General features: G+C 42.9%; 1 protein-coding gene across 1 annotated transcript in view; it reads right to left on the bottom strand.

Annotated features, from left to right (window-relative positions):
* Positions 1 to 4,521: 4,521 nt before the first annotated feature.
* The window catches only part of grin3bb (glutamate receptor, ionotropic, N-methyl-D-aspartate 3Bb), an 89,458-nt gene continuing 77,803 nt past the window's right edge, over positions 4,522 to 16,176 (bottom strand). The window contains 6 exon segments of the mRNA XM_038698862.1: positions 4,522 to 6,317; positions 6,320 to 6,909; positions 7,119 to 7,186; positions 10,543 to 10,707; positions 13,053 to 13,204; positions 14,892 to 15,007. Of these exon segments, the coding sequence (XP_038554790.1) occupies positions 6,148 to 6,317; positions 6,320 to 6,909; positions 7,119 to 7,186; positions 10,543 to 10,707; positions 13,053 to 13,204; positions 14,892 to 15,007 (1,261 nt within the window). The 3' untranslated portion in view covers positions 4,522 to 6,147.

The raw sequence follows: 16,176 nt of genomic DNA, 5'->3' as shown, positions 1-16,176 counted from the left end.
TAGTGTTCTGGTCTCTGTAAATCCCGAGTAACCAGTTTGAATCCAGTGTAACTAGTGTTCTGGTCTCTGTGAATCCAGAGTAACCAGTGTTCTGGTCTCTGTGAATCCAGTGTAACCAGTTTGAATCCAGAGTAACCAGTTTGAATCCAGTGTAACCAGTTTGAATCCAGAGTAACCAGTTTGAATCCAGTGTAACTAGTGTTCTGGTCTCCGTGAATCCAGAGTAACCAGTTTGAATCCAGTGTAACTAGTGTTCTGGTCTCTGCGAATCCAGAGTAACCAGTTTGAATCCAGTGTAACCAGTTTGAATCCAGAGTAACCAGTTTGAATCCAGTGTAACTAGTGTTCTGGTCTCCGTGAATCCAGAGTAACCAGTTTGAATCGAGTGTAACCATTTTGAATCCAGTGTAACCAGTTTGAATCCAGAGTAACCAGTTTGAATCCAGTGTAACTAGTGTTCTGGTCTCCGTGAATCCAGAGTAACCAGTTTGAATCGAGTGTAACCAGTTTGAATCCAGTGTAACCAGTTTGAATCCAGAGTAACCAGTTTGAATCCAGTGTAACTAGTGTTCTGGTCTCCGTGAATCCAGAGTAACCAGTTTGAATCCAGAGTAACCAGTTTGAATCCAGTGTAACTAGTGTTCTGGTCTCCGTGAATCCAGAGTAACCAGTTTGAATAGAGTGTAACCATTTTGAATCCAGTGTAACCAGTTTGAATCCAGAGTAACCAGTTTGAATCCAGTGTAACTAGTGTTCTGGTCTCCGTGAATCCAGAGTAACCAGTTTGAATAGAGTGTAACCATTTTGAATCCAGTGTAACCAGTTTGAATCCAGAGTAACCAGTTTGAATCCAGAGTAACCAGTTTGAATCCAGTGTAACTAGTGTTCTGGTCTCCGTGAATCCAGAGTAACCAGTTTGAATCGAGTGTAACCAGTTTGAATCCAGTGTAACCAGTTTGACTGTACACAATAGAGAATCCATTACAGAAGTCGGAGGAGGTGAATACTGTTGACAGGATATTATAATACCTGTCGGGAAAGGGGGTTGTGCCAGGCGGGTTTAAGTGGCTCAACTTTCCCTACATACGGGGTCACCTGCAGGCTCAGAGAAACGATGTCATGGACTGGAGTCTCAATCTGTTCTGGTCTCTGCTGTTTGTGTCTCAGAGTCGGTGGATGTGGTCCTCCTGCTGCTCTGCACGTGGAACCCTCTCAGGTCGGTGGATTTAAAAACCTTCCAGCATCTCCTGAGTCTGAAGACCAAACTGATCCCCGTCAGCCAGCTGGAAGCAGCAGACAGAACCAGAACCATGGACCTGATGATCCAGCAGTACCAAGCTGAGGGGTCAAGGAGGTCACTGAGAAGATCCTGAGGACGATGAACTACAACCAGCTGGCCGATGACCTGCAGAACTGAACGCTCTGAAATTTAATTTAACATTTGTTCATGTAAAAACATTTTCAATATGATTAAACTGATAAAAAGAACAAGACTCTTAACTTGGTAACCCACTTATTTCCTTTTTAATTGTTCCAAAAATATGTGAAGACCAACGTGAACAGAGACATCAGAAACACAAACACCCTCAGTTTAATTTTTCTTACAAACATACAGGACAGTGAACGTCTCACAGCTGATCAATAGAAACTGACGGGTCAGTGAACACCTCACAGAAACAAACGGTGATGAGGAAGACATGGATTGGACCTGTGGAAACACCTGGTAGCAGCTGTCACAATCTCCTCCAGAGTGACACGAGGAGACACAGGTCAGCATGTGGTTAGCCTAGCTTAGCACAAATCCTGGAAGCAGGGGGTATCTGGACTGTAATGCTGGTAAGTAAGTTAAAAGTTTCTTAAGTAAAAACCCCTAAAATTCACCAACTATTGAACATTAAGGCCAGAGGTATAAAACTAAGGGATGGATTTTATGTTATTTGGAAAATTTTAAGGAGGTTTTACCCCTAAAAACTGTTGCAGATAATTTGATTCAAATTCTTAATTTTTCACTTAAGATGAAGATTCAGGGATTGGTTTTACCCCTTCAAATCAAACAGACAAAAAGATAAAATCAGAAAGATGCTGAAAAACTACCTCAGGCCTTTTGTACAAGCCGACTCGACAACTATAACGCTCTTTTTACAGACAGACTTGAGCTCATTCAAACTCTGCAGTGGAGTGTGAACCAGAAGCAGAGGAGTGAGCACCTCAGTCCACTCACAACCTCCCTGTGTACAAAACATCGTCGGCTTTAGTGGAGATTTCCAGAAAGAGCTGAAAGAAAACCTAAATGCTGCTTCCATCAGTTTTGTCCCAAAGCTATGAGCCCACGAGCCGACTCCTTTAGTTTGCATGTGGAAGTGTCCTTGAGCAAGATGCTGAACCCCAACACGTGTAGTGTAAAACGCTTTGAGTGGTCGGAAGACTAGAAAGGAGCTAAACAATTACAGACCATTAAATATCTGTTAAACAGTAAGATCCTTCTTGTTGGACAGAAATCTCGGCGTGAAATCTCACGAGAGGTCAGTTGTTGCAGGAAGACGGCTGTGGGAAGTCATCTTACTCTTTAACAAAAGGTCTGTCTCTGTGGGGATCACTGGAATATCTCTCTCGTCTTTTAGTGGACGTTGCAGCCGCTGCAGCCCGCCTGAGTCCATCTACCAGACCAACTCCAAAACCTGTGTACCTATTAATCCTGGTGGTATTCTACTTTTTGACTTTTCCCCTCTCTTTTATTGAGTTATAAATTTTTTTTGTGCTGTAACAGGTTTGCAAAGTCCAGGCCAAAGTGAGTTCCCATCTCCCACAGAAAACTCTGCTCTGAACTGAAAACAGCTCGTTTGTAGTCCAGCCGCTTCCCTTTCATCCCTGTGACATCACAGGGATGAAAGCTAAACGCGCCTCATATAACGCTCGCCAAGCGGCGACTCCGACACGCCCTCAGAAACAGCGAGCTGCAGCACACAGCTCTCCTCTCCCTTCCAAACACTAGCTACCCTCCAGGCAGTCAGTGGACAGAAAGTTGTTCCTGTGATGTAGAGACAGAGCTCAGTTAAAACTTTATGGATACAGATTAATAACTCACTGCTCTGAAACTCTCGCTCCAGTCCGTGTTGCCGAGCCGGTCGGCAACACGTACGGCTGAACCCGAGCCGTTTACCGGCTTCTCGCCGACCCGCCCTTCTCTGCTTCTGATTGGCTAGTAGCCCTTAACTAGGAACTGAGCATGTGCAACTCCCAACAAAGATCATTTAGACACAAGATGCATCACTCCATAGCTAAAACGAAGCCTTCAACACAGGCTGAAAAGAGGAGCTGCAGCAATGTGCAGTCTGACAAAAAATATAACCATGGAAACCTGTTCTGGTAGAACCTCTAAATAAGATGAGGAACCTGAAAATGAGCAGAATAACACCTCTTTAATAAAATCTGGCCCAGGTTAAAAATAGAGAAATTAAAAGTATTTGATAATAATATACTCAGATGTTTGATTTGGATAATTAATAGATGGATTTTAAATATTTTAATAGCTTATCTGTACAGTTTCAGAGTAAAACACCATAAACAGCAGATTCAGGGGATGAGCCCTCCATCAGTTTAATGGATGAATGAACAGACTGTTGTATTAAAAAGGTTTCATGGATTGTTTGCACCAATAGGCGGAGCAGAAACCAAATTGCATAAAAAGCCTTCCCTGAATTTTAAGGCCTTTTTAATCTAAATTAAGGGATGGCAACTAAAAAAGCCTTTAGACTGTGGAAATCCATACATCTTGATGCATAACAATGTAGTAATTATCCTCATAAAATACAATTAAAATAAATTTATGAACGTATTAAATGGGATTTTAAGGGGATTGATATTAAACTGTAATATGTTAAAATCAGCCGCACATTCAGGCTGTTATTAATGAGAAAGGGAATGGAATCATGATGACTGAAGATAAAAACCTTTCGATTTTTCAGTCAGGATGGCATTCGTGCTCTGTGGTCCAATCCTTTAAAAACCTTTTTAACTCCAGATATGGGTTCAACTCCCGGACTTAAATCTTTCTTGAAAGATTCATTTTAATGTTTGTCCTGTGAACTTGAATCTTTCCCATAGAACACGAAGGTTGCTTTTCTCTACATAAAGAACACACTGCTCGCTCTCACCACCGACTCGTCACATGTGGAGTCGCTTTTTAAACCCCGGGGAACCTTTTAGCGTTGTTCCTGCACCTACAGGGTTCCACGGTCAAGTTAGCAAGAATAAATATAGAACGTCGGCCTGCACTTTCAAAATAAAACACGTGGTTAACATTATGAAAGGGTTGTAGTTTGGTCAGGCTCAGGCTCCTAAACTACATGGTTAGATTTAGGAAAACTTTGCGGTTTGGATAAAATATATTTGTTTCACACAGGAAGCACTCCATACGCACACCTTAGAGTTATTAATATTAGGCCTACTCGTACTATTGAACAATGACACTAAAGAGTACCCTGGGCGTTAAAAAGTGACGCCAAGGACCGAAAGCGTCCACATGTGACGACCCGACCGAGTGGCAGCAACACTTCTGTGGATGCAAATGTGCAGAGCGGAGAACGTCTGAGTTTCCTCCTCCTCTTGTTTTGTTGGCGGTGCGTTGATGTCCTGCAGGTTTTGATCCTCTGAGGCTCCCGTCTTGCGTTTGTTGGTGAGCAGAGCTGCTGAGTTCAGCCTCACAGGAAGTCTTGTTCCTGTAACATGTCCATGTGTCAGCGTCACAGCGGCCATTTTAAACCTTTTTTACAAAAACAGAGAGTTTCACATAAACTTGTTGCAGAAACTTTATAAAACATATTAGTTACCAAATGTATAAAAATATGCTTCTGGATTCTTTAAGGACATTTGAAATTGTCTGATTCTAACGTCACAGTTTTATGAAAGAACCTCTGGTGGAGCCTCTGATGTCCCTGATGTTTGTAAAGTGACATCTAATATTAGATTTGACTTCCTGACTTCTCTAACCGTCTGCAGCCCAGAACATCCTGATCCCCATGGAAAAAGAACGCCTCAATTTACCCTTTAATTAGCAAACACTTATCTGAATCACTCAGATTAATTTAAAACTCATTTAAAGCTTCATGAGTTTCCCATTAGTTTCCACGGGTTTGAAATATTTGACAATCCACAAATGATGAGGTGTTAATATGATCCAGGGTTCTATTTAAAGCTAATTATCAGGTTTTAATCTATTTCTTTTTTTTCAAAGTTTCTTTCTTCACTTTTTTGCAATTTACGTATCAACATCAGAGATGACCTTTAATTTTTACCTTAGAAGGACCTTCATTTTTCAGTTAAGGTGTAAATTCAGGGGTTAATTTGGGGTTAATCATCATTATACGTGAATACTTTTTTGTTGGATCAGTTCGGTATAAAAGTTTAAAGTAATCCACACCAAAGTTGCACAGAGAGACGTCAAATAATAGCAGTGATAGTGGAACTTGTTTTAATATTAATTAAAAAAGAATAGTAATTAAAGTATAAAACATTTTGAGAAGTTTTTAAACTCTGGTTAAACTGCAGATATTCAAAATAAGTGTAGTGGAGCCAATCCCAGCTGACATCTGGACAGGTCGCCAGTCCATCGCAGGGCCACACATAGACAAACAACCACTCACGATCACACCTGAGGACAATTTAGTCCTCCTCTAGTCCTTTAATCAACCTAGCCTGCCAGGGGTTTGAACCCACGACCTTCTTGCTGTGAGGCGACAGTGCTAACCACCACACCACTGTGCCGCCCTCTATTATAACTAATTATTATTAATTACAACCCTGAATGTGCATCTTCTTTGACCAATCGTTTTTATTTCTGCAATCATTAAAGCCTCTGTTTTATTCCAGTAATACATGTATTGTGATGCATGTAATAACAGGTGCTCTGCTGTAGCTGCCTAACTGAGAGGTTCCTCTCAGAGGCTCCGCAGATCATGTGGAACCTAAACAGGAAGTTGGTTTTGCCGTGGAACTAATGTTTGGAACTTTCCGTGGCTGAATACTAACGTGGTCTCGCTGTCGGAGCTATTTACCTGCTGCAGAAACAAATGGAGAGTCAGCTTTGGCATCAAAGCAGTTTAAAATGGCCGCCGTGTGCAGAGGGTCATGTGACCTGCACATAGAGCATCACCTCCTCTGATTGGTCAGTCTGTTTTGGAGGGGCCGGACTTTGGACAGGACTTTGTGGGGCGGGTCTGTCATGGTGGTCACACACTTCATGTTGGCAGGGAGGGGCGTTACTGGGACAATGGTGGGCGGGTTGACGGTGGGCGTCGTGGTCATGACGGGAGGCGGGCTGTTGTCACCGTAGCGACAGGTTTGGTCAAAGTGGTCTGGATCTCGGCCCTCCTGGCCAGAGCAGTCTTCAGCTTCTCCCTCATCTGTTCGATTTGGTCCTGTAGCTCCTGCAGCTCGCCGGGCTGGGGCGGGGCCACGACGGCGGATGGCGAGGCCACGGCGGCAGGGGGCGGGGCCATTGCTGCAGGGTGAGCAGCAGCGGTATTGGGTTGGGCAGAAGAGGAAGAGGAGGATGAAGAGGGGAGGGAGAGCACCAAGCTGGCAAGCGAGGCCGCTGGTCCTCCGTTCTCACACAGTCTGCTGTTGGCCCCCGCTCTCGGCTTCACAGGCCCTGCCCCCTCACATTTGGCCCCGCCCACCTTTGCATCAGCAGTGGCAATGCGAGCAAGCAGGCGGCGGGTGTTGAGGGTCTCCAGGTTGAAGTGGACACGTTTGAAGTCCCGGGCGTCCTTTGAGGCGGCGGCTGCCGCCGCAGCAGCAGCAGCGGCGGCAGCATCCTTGCTGGTCTCGTTGTTCCATTTGGCAGAGGCGGAGGGGGCTGGTGGGGCAGGGGGGGTGGCGAGGTGCGGAGGGGGGTTCTGCAGGTTACAGCTGCACAAAAACAGAGAAACATGAAGGTCTATAGACTGTTGGAAACCTTGGAAACAGCATAACCATGTGATCCGGTCAAAAAGTCCTGAACAAACAAGTTCCTCACCTTCATCTCGACTTCACAAACTAACACATGAAGAAGAAGGAACAGGTTTCTACACCAGTGAGAAACATTTACATGATCCTGTGACATCAGACACAAGACGAACCTTTTCTCTTTTTCAGCTCGCTGCTTCTTCACATCTTCGTACGTCATGTTCAGAGCTCGGTGGATTTTCTGTCAAACACAAACAGTTGGATTTTAAACTTTGAAAGGGAACAACAAGAACATTTTCACAGCCTGTTTAAATAAAAACTAAGAACACATCTGTTGGTTCTGGTTCCAGATTTCACCAATCTCTGAGCTGGAAAAATCTGCCCGCACACAGTAAACCCTCAACACTTTCTCTGCACCTCCTTATGACCCTTCAGAACCTCCTCAACACATCCTTTGCACCTCATTAGAACCCTCCAGAACCTTCTTAACGTTTCTTCTGCACCACCTGAGAACCAACCAGAACCTCATCAACATCTCAACACTTTTTTTCTGCTCCTCCCTAGAACCCTCCAGAACCTGCTAAACACTTCCTCCGCACCTTCTTAGAACACTTTAGAACCTCAACACTTCCTCTGCACCCCATTAGAACCCTTCAGAACCTTCTCAACACTTCCTATGCTCCTCCCTAGTACCTTCCAGAACCTTCTTAACGTTTCATCTGCACCACCTGAGAACCAACCAGAACCTCATCAACATCTCAACACTTTTTTTCTGCTCCTCCCTAGAACCCTCCAGAACCTGCTCAACACTTCCTTCACACCTTCTTCGAACCCTTTAGAACCTCAACACTTCCTCTGCACCCCATTAGAACCCTCCAGAACCTTCTCAACACTTCCTATGCTCCTCCCTAGAACCTTCCAGAACCTTCTTAACGTTTCATCTGCACCACCTGAGAACCAACCAGAACCTCATCAACATCTCAACACTTTTTTCTGCTCCTCCCTAGAACCCTCTAGAACCTGCTCAACACTTCTTCTGAACCTTCTTAGAACTGTCCAGAACCTCCTCAACACTTCCTCCGCAACTTCTTAGAACCCTTTAGAACCTCAACTCTTCCTCTGCTCCTCCTTAGAACCCTCCAGAACCTGCTAAACACTTCCTCTGCACCTTCTTAGAACCCTTTAGAACCTCAACACTTCCTCTGCACCCCATTAGAACCCTCCAGACCCTTCTCAACAATTCCTCTGCTTCTCTCTAGAACCTTCCAGAACCTTCTTAACGTTTCATCTGCACCACCTGAGAACCAACCAGAACCTCATCAACACCTCAACACTTTCTCTGCTCCTCCCCAGAACCCTTCAGAACCTGCTAAACACTTCCTCTGCACCTCCTTAGAACCCTTCCAGAGCCAAGGGCGGTCCAACTGCAGACCTCCACTGTCAGGCCGGTCAGTTTTTTACGTCCCCACAGGACGTAACATGATGCATTCTCGGTTGTTTCGCTACTCTACACATCGCGACAGCGGTAGGTGACTGGTTAGCATTATCCAAAACATTGAGTAAAGTCTGAATGCATTGCTCTTGGTGTATGTTCGCCGTCAATAGCTACCGCTGTCAATACTGTACATTTAAATCACACAAATTACAGAATGCCACACGTGTGTAAGTTAGGTTAGCCTATTTGGCATTCTACATAGGTAACATTAGGCTACGCCAGCGGTGGCTAGCGTTAGCTCCTGAAGTAGCAGGATTAGCTTTTTTTTTCTTTGGATAACGTAACCTAACGTTACTCATAGACTGTATGAAGCTACTGTGTGTTCGTTTTTGTAAAGCATTTTGCAAGGGCATAGGTTTGCACATGTTGACGACACTCAGGTTAGTTATTTGTCCAATAAAAATCTGTATCGTTTAGACCGTTCGGTGTAGCTTTTCACACTTGACGTTAAACTTTGCTGCCTGTATGAATTAATCTTAGCTGACTCGAGGTTTATGTACTACACAGTGTTTCCCAACCCTTTCCTGAAGAGTGTTACCCCCTGTCCTGCATGATTTAATCTCTCCCTGCTTCCACACAGCTGATTGAAGCAGCTTCAGGATTCATAACAAGTTGATAGTTTGAATCAGCTGTTTTGGTGCAGATTTAACACACACGGTTAATTAAACAGTTATCCACATAAAGAAACGACTCCTCACCACAGCCACTGTTGGCAGATCCTAATCTGCGTGATTTAGATGTACAAATATTAATAGTGGTAGATATTTTGATGGAACATGCAGTGACTCATGCATTCAGACTTTTTTTAAATGTTTTAGATAAAGCAAATCAGTCACTGCTGCCAGCTCCTGTTCTAACTGTGTAATCTGTGTGTGTATTGAATGTAAATTCATTTTTACGGATTGTAGAGTTTGATAGTCCACATAGTCCAGCAGGGTTCTAGTTACGGTCCAGAAGGAGGTCTGAGCTCTTAATCGTGCATCTGTGGGGGTCAGTAATTCATTTACTAACAACCATTATTTTTAATCACAAATGTACATTATATTAATAAGGTAAACACACTAAAATGAACACATTTTCCAAACAAACTATGCTGCGCACCGCATGAATGTCATTACGACATGATTAATAATAATTAATATGATACCATAAAGGGCGGATTTGGGGTCTCTCCTTGAGCAGCAGTCTTTGTTGGTTTATTTCAGGCTTTTAAAACTTGAGCTTGGGCTGCTGTGTAGTGGGCTGCTGTGTGAGAGAGAAAGTGTTGACCACGTAATGAGCAATGAAGTCTCTGTCCAGGCTTCTATTATTTATTTATTAATCCCCGCCGGTAACGTCCATTAAACTACAGACCCCTACGAAGCTCAAATTGTAGTCCAGTTTCCACAGTTGTCCGTTTTTCCTATTAAATTCAGCTGATTGCAGTAAAATGCCACAGTATATTACTCTTCAAATGTAAATTATGAATGAGAAGTGTGCGTGTGTTTCTTTTCTGATGAGTGGAAGAGAGGCTAAGTTCTTAATCAACACCGATGTTTTACTGTGAATGGATGTGGCTGTATGGACGGAGTTAAGGTCATATTTTGACAGAATAAATAAATAGTGCCTGTAAAAAAGATACTGTTACTGGTTGAATGATTGAAGCGATATACAGTCGGCTTTGTTGCTACATCGGCACGTTAAGTGCTAAATAGAATAGGCTCAAATCAATATGCTATATTTAAGGAATTAGCCTGCTGGTTTCCCGTTACAATGTTAACAATATAAGTAAATATAAATCAACAACAAAAAGCCTCCCCCTATGTCTACGTGATTAAACTTTATAATTTTATGTGTTTCCTGTCAAATCGCACACTTTTATTTTGTAGTTTTTGTGTGTATATCCTGTCCTGACTGGCCTGGCGGTGGAGGTGGCCTGACAGTGGAGGTCTGCAGTTGGACCCTCTTGCCAGAGCCTGTTGTTTCCTCTGGTGTCTTTGAACCTTTGTAGTGTGGTTCTTTGTTCCATGTCTGTGTCAGTTGATGGTTCTGTGTCAGCTGTGATCCACACTGCTTTCATTTTTAAATCAAACTCAGTAGTTACAATGTGACAGAAATCTCACCTGTGAGGTGTGCAGCCAATATTTGAGGTTCTGTCGGCGGCGGATGTGAGGCAGGACGAGCTGGTAGAAACCGTGTTCACCTGCCAGAGTCAGCAAAGCTCCGCCCACTCCAACACACAACAAGACGAAGAGTCCTGAAAAGTGACTGATCCCCATCTGAAGAGTCTGAAAGAGAGAGACGGGACAGATTCCTGAACACACTGGGTCCACTTAGAAAGAAAAACGTTATCAAAGGTCAAAGTTCAGGTTCTTTAAGATACTACATTTTAAAATCTATTTCTGTCCCACCTCCAGCTGAGCTGCTAGTTTCTGTAGACTTAATGCTTCACATTACTGTCTCACTCCATTCATGATTCAAACTGAAGCTCAGAACATTAAACTCCCACCAGAAATACATTCAGTTTTTTCTCAGGTGGACTGGAACAGTGGCCAAAGTAAATGTTTATCATTTCCTGGATAAATGCCATCAGTCCCAGAATGCACCAGGAGTCTCAGTCCAGGAGCTGAAAGTCTTAGTAAATCAGAAAACTGCAGCTCACGTCTGTGTTTCAGCATTGTGTTAGTGTGTCAGTGTGTTGGGGTCTCGATAAAGTGTTTCATGTGAAGAGAAAAAGAGCAAGTCCTCAGTGTCAGTGAGTCAGAGTGACCTGCAGGGGGCAGCAGCTGAACACCTGATTATTCAGGTGGAGACAACACTACTAAACACCGACTGCACTGATTACTGACTCAACCACACATAGAACCACGTCTCCAAATCATCTGGGCCGCTGGGTAAAATGCAAACAGAAATACAATGTGATGATGTGGAAACACTGAAAGCCCAGTTTTAACTGAAAAAGAAACTTATCAAATGTTCAAACTTGTTTTTGGAAAATGATGTGTCCATTCTGAATTTGCTGCCAGCAGCACGTTTCAGGATCGTGTTTCCCACTGTGTCAGCTCTTCTTCTTCTAACAACACTGAGCATCTGGGACCCGAGGAGACCGACTGCTGTAACGTAGAAATTGGAATGTTTCCCAGGATTTCAGCTGCTCAACAGTTCGGGGGCTCCTTTCTTGCTGCTCAAAATATTTTCAAAGGGTCAGGACTGCTGGCAGGCCAGTTCAGCACCCGGACTGTGCTGTGGTAATACCTGCAGAATGTGGTCTGGCATCGTCCTGCTGAAATAAGCAAGACCGTCCCTGAAAAAGACCTCGTCTGCTTGGCAGCTATATTGCTCCACACAAATCACATTTCATTTTCCAAAAACACATTTTCAGTTTGAACATTTGAAGTGCTGTTTTCAGTTAAATCTGGGCTTTCAGTGTTCCCACATCATCACCTTTTGTTTCTGTTTACATTTTACACAGCGAGCCAACTCCTTTGGAAACGGCGTTGTATGTATCATCCAATACACATGTAGGCACACAAACTGGCAACATGCAGGTTAAAATCATTTTCATTCCAACGTCTTCCCACAAGCCAACGTTAAAGCTGACTTTTCACGTGTCTTTGCATGAACCTGATGTATTTATCAGTCAGAAGAGACTTTGTGAACTAAGTGTGTCAGCAGAGACACAGGATAGCACAGTTGCTTAGGTGAGTCCTGAACCATCCCTTAGAGTGTACTCGCACTAAGCGAACCGTACCATGCCCGAGCACGTTTAACACCCAACGTCCGGTTCGTTTGACTTGTGTGATTGCTCCGTGCCTAACTGTGTCCGGGCCCACTTGAGGAGGTTGGCCCGGACACAGTTAGGCTGGACTCCAACACGGCATCTAGTGTGATCGCTAACTGTGCCCGAGCACAGAACACTGACACAAACTCCACTGTGTCGTGCGAGAGAGAGCGCTTCTTTTTCACAGAATGACAGTCGACATTGACTACTAGCTATGTAAGGTTACAACGTGCTACCCTTGACAACCCAGCTGTGATATAACGTTAACATAGCTCTCCTTATTTGCTAGGCTCCTTACATGCTTGCTAATAACTTTCTTTAAGGTGGGTCTCCAACATTCACAGTTGTGTTGGACAGATTTGTGCAGTGGTGTTCATGAGAGAGAGAGAGAGAGAGAGAGAGACAAGGTGCTGTGCGAATATATGCACAGCAGTCAACTACGATTTTAAATAGGCCTGGTAAAAAAATCACATATCAATATATGGCAATAGGCATTGATACTGTGGCGGCTGCCACAAACAAATAAGTGTATGGGAAACACTGACTGACTGATGACTTAAACGTGCTATGGCTCGGATCGTTAGGTGCAGTATGAGCGCAGGCCAGTGGGGGAGCGGGGACAATCGTGCTCAGGGACGGTACAATGAAACCAGGCCTAGTGTGAGTACACCCTTAGTTATGCTGCTTTAGGCCTAGACTTCCGGGGGACTTGATGCACTGAGCTCCTCTCTTCTCCTCTTCCTTTCCATCTGTATACACTCCCCCCCAACCCCGTCATTATCAGAAGAGTCCACTAATGTTTCTGTAAAATCCTGCTGGATGCTGTAGAAACATTCAGACACTGAGACTGACCTCGGTGACGGCGAACACTCGGTTCCCACAGGGAACCACTTTGTACCACTTGTCGTGCAGCAGGTCCATGTATCCCTCTGATTTATATCTGCTGATGAACTCGGAGATGTTGGATGTCAGAGGAGAGTTCTGAGGCAGGCCGATACCATAACCTAAATAACAAACAACACATGATAAACAATAAACTGACCAAAACAATAAACAGTTAACAAGAAACAAGAAACACATAAACTACACAATAAACAGAAAGATACATAACCCAAACACTAAATAATCTACTTAAGACATAAAAACAGGGATTTATTCACGTTGTTTCATGCCTGACTTAAAAATGGGGATTTACTAACGTCATATCGCACCCAACTTAAAAACGGGGATTTACTGACATCATATTGCACCTGACTTAAAAACCGGGATTTACTCACATTGTATCTTCTTCTCCATCTATCTGCTACTTCAAGGTCAAATATTTCAAAGGCATCAGATCATTCTCTGTTTCTATGCAGACGACTCACAATCAATTATGTCGGTATCTATAATGTTCACAGCATTCCTGGTCTGGTTCTGCTGAGGCTGCTGGTGATGAATCAATGTTTATTGGCAACTGAAGTAGTTTTTCATGGTTTTACTCTGGAGGAACTGGAGGAGACTGATCAGTTTACCAGACTCAGAGCTCCATCACTTCCTCTCTGTGATCACCTCACTGTGTTTTAATGCAGTCCAGTTTCCCATTGAGCTGTTCTCATTTACATATGTTTAATGCTTCTGTTTTGATAATGCTATGTTGACAAGCAGTCAATATCCAGCTGCTGAACTGCAGATAGTCATCATTCTATGATTGCCACATCGTCAGACTTAATCAACATCAAAACAAGTTAATGACAGCAGCTGTGCTGTCAGCCATATCTCAAAAGGACAGATCACTGAACGTTTAAAGCAGCTTTGTCATATTCAAGTACAGACAAAAACCATATGGTAGCTTATCAATAAGCTGCAAACACATATTTATGTTCATGAAAGACGTGGACTGGGCTGGGACTGGGCCAGATCCTGTGGACATTAGGTGTAACATCAATAAACAGGCGATCATCATGGGAGTTATCTGGTCTAGTGTTCATATTCTGTATTTCTGTGTAAGTTGTAACATTTTGTAAATTTGTAAATTGTTTATAATTCATAACACAGTAACTGTAAACTACATTTCTTTCATACCCTTCACTGCCCTGTGTAGTCTGCGCCTCCTTTTCTTTTCTATGTATAAACCATTATATATTTCACTTTGTGTATCTTAATAGTGTGGTTCAGGAGGTACAGCGGTACAGTAATTGGAAGGTTCTTGTTTCGGTCTCCAGCTCCTCCAGAGAGAGTGTCGAAGAGTCCACAAATGTGAATGTTGGCATGTCTTTGAGTGGTCAGTAGACTAGAGGAGCGCAGTGTAATTCCTACTCTGCAGTCCAGTGTAAAGATTGTTGATTATAAAGTATTTTCTCTGCAGGAGGAAACAGGAGTGAATCTTTAAACGCCCAGAGAGTCAGACTGTTCTACTCAGATGATGAAACTTATTGAAACATGTTTCAGTAAAAAACTAAGAAGGAAGAACTGAGAGCAAGTAAATGCAAGAAGACAAACCCAGAAACACACAAAGACAGGTTCTGTAATCTGGAGGACCTTCATTATAACATAATGCAGACATAACACATTGCCCAACAACATTATCATCATAACTACATGATGAACCTGAATCTGAATAGTTTGGCCCAAACTCTCTCAAAATGTCCCTAATGTCTTCAACTGATCCTGTCCTCACAAAGATAGAAAAACACACACTCAATGTCTCACCTTCAATGGCGAACGGTTTCCCCACAGTTGCAAGTTTACAGTCTGCGTCAATGGAAACTTCGTAGTCAAGCAGAGCTTTGTCCATGATGAAGGCGTCGAGCTGAGGAGGATCTGTCCTTCAACACAGAGCAACACAGTTACTACAGCATCTACAGCAACTACACATAGCAACTACAGAAGACAACTGCAGCAACTACAGACAACAACTACAGCAGTTACCACAACTAGAGACAACTACAGCACCTACAGACAGCAACTAAAACAACTAAAAACAGCAACTAAAACAATTACAGACAGCAACTACAGTCAGCAACTAAAACAACTACAGACTGCAACTAAAACACCTACAGACAGCAACTTAAAGAAATACAAACAGCAACTACAAGCAGCAACTAAAACAACTACAGACAGCAACAAAACTGAAAGCAGCAACTAAAGCAACTACAAGTACCCACTGAACAACTACAGAAGGCAACTAAAACAACTACAAACAGTAACACAACAACTACAGACAGCAACTAAAACTACAGCAACATAAACAATTACAAATAGCAACTACAAGCAGCAACTAAAACAACTACAGACAACAAGTACATACAGTAACTAAAAAACTACAGAAAGAATCAAAACAACTACAGACAGCACCTACAACTACAGACAGTAACAAAAACAACTACAGAAAGCAACTACAAAAGTAAAGCACCTTAAACAATTACAAACAGCAATTATAGACAGCAACCAAACCAACTATAGACAGAAACAAAACTACAGACAGAAACTAAAACAACTACAGACAGAAACAAAACACCTGCAAGCAGTCACTAAAACAACTACAGACAGCAACAAAACAATTACAGACAGCAACTAAAACTACTGCAGACAACAACTAAAACAACTACAAACAGTAATTTAAACAAATACAGACAGCAACAAAACAACCACAGACAGTAACAAAACAACTACAGACTGCAACTAAAACAAGTACAGAAAGTACAGACCACAACTATAGACTGCAACTATAATAACTACAGAAAGTACTGACCCCAACTAAAACAACCACAGACAGCAACAAAACACCTGCAAGCAGTCACTAACACAACTACAACAACTTCACAATTACAAACAGCAACTACAGACAGCAACTTAAACAACTACAGACAGTAATTAAAACAACTACAGACAGCAACGAAACAACTACAGACAACAACTAAAACAACCACAGAAAGCAAGTAAGTACAGCAACTTAAATACTTGCAAACAGCAATTACAGACAGCAACTAAACCA

This window comes from Micropterus salmoides, unplaced genomic scaffold, assembly GCF_014851395.1.
Source record: "Micropterus salmoides isolate LMB-PRFRI ecotype aquatic unplaced genomic scaffold, ASM1485139v1 Ms_hic_scaffold_5, whole genome shotgun sequence".
Classification (NCBI taxonomy): domain Eukaryota; kingdom Metazoa; phylum Chordata; class Actinopteri; order Centrarchiformes; family Centrarchidae; genus Micropterus; species Micropterus salmoides.
The sequence above is the reverse complement of the archived record's forward strand: the minus strand, read 5'-3'. Positions and strand labels throughout refer to the sequence as shown.